This window comes from Corythoichthys intestinalis, chromosome 17 (genome assembly GCF_030265065.1).
Source record: "Corythoichthys intestinalis isolate RoL2023-P3 chromosome 17, ASM3026506v1, whole genome shotgun sequence".
In the NCBI taxonomy this organism is placed as follows: domain Eukaryota; kingdom Metazoa; phylum Chordata; class Actinopteri; order Syngnathiformes; family Syngnathidae; genus Corythoichthys; species Corythoichthys intestinalis.
In genome coordinates this window covers 33,614,757-33,625,387 of record NC_080411.1, presented here as the reverse complement: position 1 = coordinate 33,625,387, position 10,631 = coordinate 33,614,757, and the positions used below count along the sequence as shown (strand labels likewise).

General features: G+C 40.3%; 1 protein-coding gene across 1 annotated transcript; it reads right to left on the bottom strand.

Moving 5' to 3' along the window:
* Positions 1 to 2,664: 2,664 nt before the first annotated feature.
* nudcd3 (NudC domain containing 3) lies at positions 2,665 to 10,573 on the bottom strand. The gene is made up of 6 exons (XM_057819221.1): positions 10,013 to 10,573; positions 8,570 to 8,778; positions 4,426 to 4,561; positions 4,216 to 4,359; positions 3,017 to 3,205; positions 2,665 to 2,941 (listed from the first exon to the last, which is right to left on the bottom strand). The coding sequence occupies exons 1-6, from the start codon at positions 10,208 to 10,210 to the stop codon at positions 2,831 to 2,833; spliced, it is 987 nt and encodes a 328-aa protein (XP_057675204.1). The 5' UTR covers positions 10,211 to 10,573; the 3' UTR covers positions 2,665 to 2,830.
* Positions 10,574 to 10,631: the final 58 nt, after the last annotated feature.

Below are 10,631 nucleotides of genomic sequence, written 5' to 3'. Positions count from 1 at the left end.
CTACACTCAAACTAACACGCCAAAAACCTTCCTCCTGTCAGATCGGCTTTAATCATAAAGGAACATTGGCTGTTACTGACGTTGATACACGTCCAAGGACGTGACTCACAACGGATTGGACGTCTATCACCGTCAATCAGGGCCGGCCCAGCCTATACGCAGACTATGCAGCTGCTTACGGCCCCCTGACCACTAGGGGGCCACCAATCTGGCAATTGTTTAATTTATATTCTATTTTGTTTACTGCAGTTTGCTTTATTTGAATTTTGTGAGTTTTGATACTTGATTACAAGCTTAAAAAAAATAAAAGTTCTTCCTTAACTTCTTTCTTTCCTCTTTTAGAAAAAGGTTTGGCGCTATCTACTGGAAGTACTGACAATCATTTGGGGTGAGAAGTTTGAAGTATGCAGTGCAACAAAATCTGATTAATATACAAAATATGGACGTATGGGTTGGATTGCATATATGGGTTTCACGGTACACGGTGATGAAATGATGGGCCAAAAATATGGGCCCCTTTGCATTTTTTCTGCTTAGGGCCCCCAAATGGCCTGGGCCGGCCCTGCCTTCAATGGCACTGAAACATGATCATTCAACGCCAGCCACCCCAATTAGAATGAAGTTAATGTCTATACCTGTTAATAAAAGTGAATTACTGTAATTTAAAAACCAACAACCTTAATATCTTTAGAATTTGCTGCCAACTGACGGCGTTGGATGCCAGTCAGTTTGGATTGGAAGGGACTGGCAGCGATCCTTCGAAAAATTGTACCCCGCCCCCTTCTTTTTTAAGGAAACAATAATAAAAGACAAAAAGCTCAAAACAAGTTTGACCTTCTATAGGGCACCTATTGACCTCATTGGCTGCTATTGATGGCACCAGACATCCCTTTGAAGTGGGAGCAGCCCAACACACTTCAAATGGATTGGAAGTCTACAGATGACAAACACATTTCAATTCGCAGAAGGATAATTGGACGTCTATAGGGGCGGAACTTAATGGAGCTGCGACCCACGGGTGTCATTAGGTTTTAAGAACAGGGGGGTCTTAGCCCCCAGGAGTTACACATGATGTAAGTGAACGTTTGTGAAACTTCACAAACAGCTACAAAGACTGATAATTTATGTATCGATATGGTATATATAATCATCTTCTTGGCTTGTTCCACTTTCTAATCATTAATCTCCTACTACCCTTTTAAGGAGAGGTCTGTCCCCTGTCACCCTCTTTGCTCCTCTGCTCTGACTCATACAGGTCAATAAAGGTGGTGGGGTTATTATTATTAGTGTATTATTATGACAATCCATCCAATGATAATCATAAGTGAATGAGCTCAGCTCCTGTACTCATCTATGCGTAAAGTGACAAATGCAGCTGATGCTCCAGAACGAAGTAACCCCAAAGATAGTGGCAACAAGAGTGTACCCGTAACTCTACTAGGACCTTTACAATGCATTTCAGACTAACTAGCTAGCAGCAGTTAAGTAGCAGCGTTATTTTAGAGCTGGGATGTAACTTTTCACCACAAAACAACAAAGGTAAGACGTGGTCAGAGGCCGACTGCGGAAAAAAAAAAAAAGGTAGTACCAACTCCTAACAATGTCACAGGGAAAACGCGGACTGGATTTTCAGAGATGTGAGCGTTCTTTATATGAATAAGTGGAATGGATTGGATAGCGACACACTGACCAACCTTACTCTATAAATTAAGGGGAAACTGACAGATTTGTGATAATTTGTTAATAATGACAGGTTACATGATTATTGATTTAAACTAATATTTTGGCAACTTCATAGTGAATATGTCAGCATTGTTTGTATTTTCATTTTTTATTTTTTTATAAAACAACAAATTATTTAAGGAGGGGTTTAAGAAGCTGAAGCCCCCTTAATGTGGCCGAATGACGCCACTGGTGCAACCGCACCCAGGCCTACTATAAGGGGCCCGGTTTGCAAGTGTAAAGTGGAGGTGGTTGGGCGAAGGGAAGGTCAAATAGAAAGGTAAAAGGATACGCAGAGCTATAATACTGTTTAAGTGTTAAAATATCTCTGCTTGCTGCATGGCAGGTTGTCCTGAAGGGTTAGTCAACTAGCATCCCCGCTTCCAGCTTATGATCATCGCACTGTTCAGATTTGTTTTGCCACTGTACATCTATCATGGTCAATGGAACTGAGTATGAAAAACAAAAATCAGGGGAAAATTGAAAATATTCTCTAATTTAAGACAAATATTGTATTTATTTTCTAGATAAGGAAATCGTATAGATTTTTTTCCTGTATTTTCAAACTATAAAAAGAGGCAAAAATGTATATATGAGCTTGCATCATGCACTCTGTTGCCAACAACTGGGAGGCAAAAAAAAACCTTAAATAATCTATTTAAAAGAAAAAAATTAACTAAAAAAAATAAGTTGTAAGGATCCAGATCATTTTGACTTGGTCACTTCATTGGTAGCTCGCAACATACATTGCTGCTGAGCTTTCTAGCCTGCACCCCATGCCCCCGCTATCATTGCCCATTAAGGTAGATCGCAGGTTGTCGTCTCCTGAAAAGTAAATCATGCAGCAACAAAAAAAAAATAGTGAGCACCCTTGGTCTAGAAGCATTAGTTTGCTCAGTTTAAATGCAGTAAATACAAAAAAGGACAACATATTTGTGCAGTTGAATTTTTTTTATTTACGAAAGCTCAGTTCATCAGCATCTGGGTGCAGTGTCAGGTTACCTAAAAAGAAGGCGCGGAGCTAGACACGGTGCAATTTGTTGCTGGGCCGACAGACAATGTTGACGTCCTCCATTTTGTCTACTCGCTTGTTTAGATGGATGGGGCCTCAGAACTGTACGGCGCCGGGCGGGATGTCGAACATGGATGGCTCGAACTGCTGACCCTTGAAAGGCGAGCCCTCTGCATCCCAGCCCTTTTTCAGCATTTCGTGCACTTTCTGCGCACACGCAAAAAACACTTGTTGTAGTCTAGCACCCCCTGGTGTCGGAGTTGTGTGCGAAAGCACCCTGACCATTTCATGGCTCTGCGGCTTTCCTTGCAGCTTCTGGTGGTAGTCAAAGGTCAGGCGGTCGAGGACGGCGTGCTCCTCCTCGTCCACGGTGGCCATGGAGCGCTCACGGTTCAGTTTATCCACGTCGATCTCCTCCTCGCCCTCCAGCACGCACTTCCACCACACCTCTGACGACTTGTTCAGCGACAGCTACGTGCGACGACCCGCGAGATAAATGGGAGCGAGGGGAGAAAGGAGGTAGACGAAAAACTTACAGACAAGTAAAAGGAGAACACGGGTAAGTGCAAGAAAATGGAAAACGGGGAGAAATAAAGGAGGCGAGCAGAAAAGATTAGTGTGTGAACGCGATAGAGAGCATTAAAGGATTCAGGAAAGAAAGCAGATAAGAGGGAATCAAAAAGAAAAATACAAATGTCGGGGCAATCATAGTGCTGTACGATATGACGATATGTATAAAAGTTTCTCTTCACATTTTATGTGCCCACCATCAATATTCCCATAAATAGACCTGTTCCTGCAATGCACATTTTGGCCAGCAGGTGGCAACCATTACACATTGACTTGCTACATTTTGTAATTGTATCTGTCTGTGGCTTGCAAGACGGGGGCGCGTCTGGCAATTAGTCACAACAAAGCGCTAACGATGCTCCTATAACACATCAAAACAAAGCGGCAATGATAATGCACATACCTGTAGGTTGTTACATTTTCTTAAACATCTCCCAGATTTGCACCGTCCCAATTTCTTTTAAGTTCTTCTACTTATAAATCAATTTGTGGCAAGTCAGTTTAATATCATTTCACAAATAAAAGTGAGTGGGGGAGAAGCTGTCATAATTGTTGTATCAATTTTCACCAAATAAATAAAAAATATTTTCTGGCATACTGATATCGTGACATTAAATGGCCCAGATCATGAACGTTTGTTCCTTTGCTGCTAGCCCTCCCACGTCAAATAGACTGGATGTCTCGAGCAGTCAATGGCAGACAATAAGTTAAGCAATGATAGCAATTACTTTACATTCAACTCAGTATTTGGTAATTTACTATTAAAAGAAAAAACTTTTCCAAAATGCATAGTTTAAGTACAGGATCTGCATTGGTTGATCCAACAAAGCCAGGTGTAATAATCGGTATCGGGAGACAAAAAATGGTAACGGTGCAACACTACTTTCAAGCGTGTGAGAAACGTCCTTTACCACTACGCATTTTCCAGGGTCCAGGCTCCACAGAGAATTTTCCGTGTTGATCTTGTGTGCAAAGTTCCCGTCCAGCAGAGTGCGCTCTTCGGCGCCCACGCGCACGCAGACACGCACGCTGCCATTGCTCAGGTTCACGCTCACCTGAAAAAGCGCAGCGTACGATTTAGTGCGACGCCAGCAGCCTTGGCGCCGGCTTCGTTAGCTTACCTGTTTGCCTTTGACCACCTCCTCGGGCACGAAGACGCGCACCTCCACGTCATTGTAGTCTTGGGACCACTTGTACTTGTCACGCACGGCTCCATTGTAGCTCTCCGAGTCGGACGCGGATGTCTTCATGCTGGGCCTGCAGACATAAGCCCCAGCGTCAAACGCGCTGCGTTCGCACCGCAATCCTCAAAGTCCACTAAGTCCTAAGTCCTCAAAGTGCACGAGGAGATGCAAGACACCCAAGCATGCTGTGGCGACCATGTTGGTAGAGGTGACCTTGCTTTTAATGGTTAAGCAGAGATATTAAAATTAATTCATTCACTCCTACTGATGGCAATTAGAGGTGGGAATCTTGGGACACCTAACGATTCGTTTAGGATTAGGATTCAGAGGCTACAATTCGATTATAAATCGATTATTGACAAACCCCCCCTAGCTATTAGCTGCTTTTAATGTTTCGTACATTAGTTACAAAAATATTACAAAAATCCTCTCAGGCATAAATAAACTACTATTTCAGTATCAAGTAACCAGTTCAAAACAGTAGATAAAATACTCAAGTCCCCATTCTGTATCAGCAGCTTTAAATTATTCAGTTAATTTAATGTTTTGAATCAACCATTAAAGTTGTTAAAATTGCGCCTGTTATTCTATAATTTCCCTTCTGCCTACTTTCGACATGCGAAAGTTTTAAAACTGTTTCATCATTTAAAGATAGATTCAAGTCAAGATTTTGCTAATTTAGGAGGATTTTAGATGAAAAGTTAATTGGGTTCGCTACAACAGCCTTCCAGAAAAGTCTTCTGCTTTAAGATGGCGGCTGTTTACTAACGCCAGCAAGTCTGTCATTTCACATCTAGTTTTCTATACATGTACGCCGCTGAGTCTGTCATTTCGCATCTAGTGCAATATAAATGTGATCTCTACCGTAGCATTATGTGGGCGTAGTTTGTAGCGGTTGTCGGCCGCAGTCAGGTATTATTGTTTTTTTTTTTATTTAGTGGCATAAGTTGAGCATGTTGTTTACTCTCGGTCCGTTCCTCATTGCGTCCCGAAGACAGCACTGACTGTTTTTTAGTTCCACTTTACTTGGCATATTTCAATAATAGGAATTTGGATGTTTGTGAATCGTTCTCAAATCTTCCACGGCCGAATCGCGAATAATCTAAGAATGAGAAATTTCGCACATCTCTAATGGCAATAGAAATCATATTCATTTTAAAAGGGATGTCTGGCATTCAATTATCATATTTCAGTGCCATGAATGGTGCTAGACTTTCCAATCCTTTTTGACCAGGACGAGTAAATGAACATTTACACATTTGCCCTCCCCCCAGTCATAGACTCCACCATCAGTTGACAAGACAGCCCCGACCCAGGCAGAACGTTGAGTTGGCTTTCACTGTGATAAACTGAAACATACGCAGCGTTCTAACGCCGGATTTAGGTGGAAATAGGACGAAGGTGTTACTGCATACAAGCAGGCAGGAGTGTCTGGAGAGTGATATGGTTGAGGATTCAAGGTAATTATGATATTAAATAGCACCATGCATAAACTTTGAAGTTTAAACGTGAAAAAAATCTATGGATAAAATTTGTGTAACTTTGGCTTGAAATATTGATGTAAAATGAATGATAACTGCCCGTTTTTGCTTTTAACCAAGGATCTAGATTGTTTTACATTCAGATCTATAAATTTCGCAATTTATGCATTTATTTACAAAAAAATTCAACTTAAAAAGCTCTTGGTTTTGTGACAGCCACCACGTTGGATTACACAATACCATAACTTTTGCTTGAAATATTTGCGTAAAATGAATGAAAACTGCTCATTTTTTGCTTTTAACCAAGAATCTAGACTGTTTTACGTTCAGATCTATAGAAATTTCACGATTTAAGCATTTATTTATAAGAATTTTCAACTTAAAAAGCTCTTTGTTTCGTGACGGCCGCCATGTTGGATTACACAATAAAAGTAACTTTTGCTTGAAATATTTACGTAAAATGAACGACAACTGCCCGTTTTTTTACTTTTAACTAATAATGTAGACCGTTTTACGTTCATATCTATAGAAATTAGGCGATTTGAGCATTTATTTACAATAATTTTCAACTTAAAAAGCTCTTTGTTTTGTGACGGCCGCCTTGTTGGATTTTGTATATCTACACAATAGCAGAATTCAACCTAAATAAGTTGTGATTGTATATAGAAAAGGTAAAATTAAGATGTTTCTGCATGCTTTCCTCAAGTATTAAGTTTCTGATGTGAAAATTAAGTGATTTATTAGCTGCTGAAAACTTAAATTAAAAACACTGAATTAAAAAAAAAAAAAAAAAGTTTAAACTATAAGCTATTTTGGGCAGAGACTTATATGATATGTTAAATATTGCTATTGATCCTGAAAATATAGGTGATTATCTCTGCATTTGGTGATTTATGTGCATCTAGCGTAAAATTTCAGAATTTTATAGCCATTTTGTTTTGTTATACTTGAATAAAAAATGTTATTGATTGGATTTTTATTAGGGAACGAATTTTAATTTTTTTATGTCGCTGGTCATAGAGACTCATATATGCCTAATGGAGGCGTCTGTTTATGTTTTAGGTCGCTAGCGGGTTGGGTTTTGAAAATATTTGAATTTTAATCTTTTGAAAATAGGCCCCCAACGGCATAGGCGGATCTACAATTCAGGCGAAGTAGGTGATCGCCTTAGGCCCCCAACCAGCTGCCCCTGCGAGCAAGGGTTTGGGCCACCGGAGCCAGCAGCATCCCCAACAATTCGTCATGTATAATTATGTCAGCATCCCAAACAAACAAATAACAAAACAAAAAAGAAAGCCATTTGAATGCTGCATTTATATTATCTCTTCCCCACACAATATAATGGACTGTTCCACGACGACGGACTGAGTATCTGTCGCTTAGCTTCATTTAGCGCCGTTTAGCTTCGTTTAGCTCCGTTCAGCATCACTTAGCTGTGCTTAGCTGTTCGTTAGCTTCACTTAGCTCTCCCGCGTTTTTTACGCCACTAAGCTCACTATTTTTACAGCTCACTTGTTACTTTGCACGTAGGCTATCGTTTATTTCGAACACATGCGCGAATGTGCTCTCCATGAGAGCCAAAGTGCAGTGAGGGAGAAGTTGAGAACAGGCCGCTAATGCCTCGTTTAACTTTTTTCTTCTTCACACCGAACATAAAATACAAGACAGCACATCCTGTGGCGAAACAATGCAGTACAGTTCCAATCAGTCCTACAATAACACTCAACGGCTGGTTAACAGCATTTGCTAAGGAAAAAAAAAAAATCTATTAGTGACACCACAAGCAATGACGAAGAATGTTTTGTTTAACGGAGTGTAAAGCTTTCGGTTAGCGGTTTAGCGAACGTACCTCCGGTGAACATTTCAAAATAAAAGCACGTCATGTTCGTCATATAAATAACGATTTCTGGAGTTAATCCCACATACTTCAGAATTAATATTATAATATGAAGAGTAAATACTACAAAATACATATTTTACACAAGAATAGCTTTCAAATGACACTCGTTATGACGAATGATTGGCATGGAATAATTATTATAATTATTATACTACTATTATATATAGTAGTATACTATAATAATAATGCTAGCATTTTTTTTCCTAAGACTTGCTTTGAATAATGTGGGAAAGGCAAAGTCAGTGTTCTGAATCTGTTTACTTTCCATTCTTTTGCACTAGTAAATGCTATCAGTATTTAACCTCATTGTTTATTTGTGATTAATTATTTTTATTTACATGATTATTTGTACTCTAATAAAGAATTAGATTAGTCGACTAATCGTAAAACTAGTCGGCTGACTAATCAGGAGAAAATTTGTCGTTTAGGACAGTCCTAGTGTACCGGAACATATTTCCTCCACACCCTTCTCACCTTTTTAACCCCTGACCCATGAAGAGGGCCCCTGGATATGTTCGCCTTAGGCCCCAAAATTGCCAAGACAGCCACTGCCCTACGGATTGGCCCCGAACCCCGTCAACTGATAGTAAAGTCTATGCTCCAGTCAAAATGGATTTGCGGTCCAGCGACATCGATGACAGTGAATGCCCTACAGTAGGGTAAATGTATCTTAAGCAATGCAGTACAGTCGAACACTGACTTTTCCGAGCTGGACGACGTGGCTGCCTGGTCGCCGCCAGCGGTGTTGGGAGTGGGTTGGGACTCTGGGATGGGATCGGAGGAAGAGGCGCTCATTGATTCTGAAGAGATTTCCAGCTCCTGGACAGCCACGGGAACCGGCACAGACTCAGCCCGTCGCTTCTGCAGCTCGCGGTTCTGCTCAGAAAACTTCTCAAACATCTTGAACGTCTGCGGAGCGGGAGACATTAACATATTTGAGTTTTTTTTTTTTTTTTTTTTCAGAAATCAGCCTGGATTTATAAGGATTCAATAATTGACATGTTTATGGTACGAAAATGTAGTAAAATTCCCGACTGAATTCTTTAGGTATTTACTTCATAATACTCATCGGTATGGTATGTATTTTTCATTTAACTCATTTGCTGCCATTGATGGTGATATACAAAAGTCCAATATATTTGAACTTGTGTAGCTGAAGTGTCTACAAGGTTAGTCTCTATTAGGGCTGCCGCGATCAATGGACTAGTCAACATTTGATCAATTATCAAATGTAGTGCTGTACGATATGACATACAGTACAGGCTAAAAGTTTGGACACCTTATAATGCGTGTGTTTTATTTTCATGACTATTTACAATGTAAAGTCTCACTGAAGGTAATAAAACTGAATTAACACGTGTGGGATTATGTACTTTGCAAAAATAGGTGAAAAAACTAAAAACGTATAATATTCTAGTATCTTCAAAGTAGCCCTCCTTTACTGTGATTACTTTTTTGCACTCTCTTGCCATTCTCTTGTTGACATTCAAGAGGGAGTCACCTAAAATGGTTTTTGACTTCACAGGTATGCTTTTTTTAGGGTTAATTAGTGGAATTTATTGCTTTATCAATCGGTCTGGGACCTTCATTTGTATTGCATTGAATGAGGTGTGTCCAAACTTTTGGCCTGTACATCACCAAAACGATATAGAACGATTAAAATTTTACATAGCCATCATTTTTACCTTAGACCCGTTCCTGCAAAGCCTATTTGCAATCAGATGGCGCCCAACTTGCACTGACTTCATTGCCGAGATTCCATGACTGATACTGTACTCTGCCGTATTAATACCACATACAAATCCCTCTCAATAGTTAGATCGATCCAAGTTCAAATGGATCGGACGTCTATCGCCGCCAGTGAGTCCATTGATAAGAAACGATAAAGTCGTGACAACAGTAGGAAGATTGTGTACTTGTTATTTGTTGTTATTGTGTGATTATTGTAAAAACAACTCATTCTTAACCCAACTCAGATTCATTTATCGCCGTCAAGGGCAGCCAATGAGTTCAAACCTTTATAAGAAGATGGGAAACAGAGTCTCCTTGGTCGAACGGACTTCGATGCTGAATTAATTGCACACCTCTCCAACAATTCGAATGTATTTGAAGGCTTTGAAAGAATCAACTTAGGCGAGTGCACCTTGAGGACCATCTTCTCGGCAACACCTGGCGGGAATCCCATTTTGTCACCGGGACCGGAAAGGAGTCGGTAAAAATCGGTTTTGCGGTACAAGAAGCCAAAGTAGATTTGAAGAAAGTCCTGAATGTTTCCTACATGCTGAAGAATGCCCAGCAGCGCGTTGTCGTACATTTCTGTCATCTCGGGAGGCGACGACATGGCAGTGCAGTGCTATGTTTGACTCGTTGCTCTGTCCAAGACAGCCGCCCGTACGCGTAAACGCGGAGAAAGCGAAAAACTACACTTTTTTAAAGACAACAGTCAATGTTTACAGCAGCAGCGGCGCATTTCTTCACGTCTGCTGCGGCTCCTTCCAGAACAATTTCACGCGTCCGGTTTGGCACTTTCAAAATTATTTGACCTCCCGTTACATGTAACACCAAAAGACTCGCAGGTACACGATTATGCACTTTAAATAGCAATTCATTATTTTAAAATACTTTAACGACACTTATATATGTAGCTAGTTTGTTAACGTATCTTTAAGTAATCTAAAAGGTTTTATTCTTTTAACATTTGGTTCCTACAGCTGTAGTCATCCGTAAGGAACCGAGGGCCAATAAATAGTTCTGCATCAGGT

Coding starts and splice junctions, on each gene's coding strand:
- nudcd3 (XM_057819221.1), bottom strand. CDS start 10,210: ATGTCGTCGCCTCCCGAGATGACAGAAATGTACGACAACGCGCTGCTG. Junction 3,206..4,215: donor ACCCTGGAAAATGCGTAGTG/GTAAAGGACGTT, acceptor CGTCGCACGTAG/CTGTCGCTGAACAAGTCGTC. Junction 2,942..3,016: donor AGCCGCAGAGCCATGAAATG/GTCAGGGTGCTT, acceptor GCGTGTGCGCAG/AAAGTGCACGAAATGCTGAA.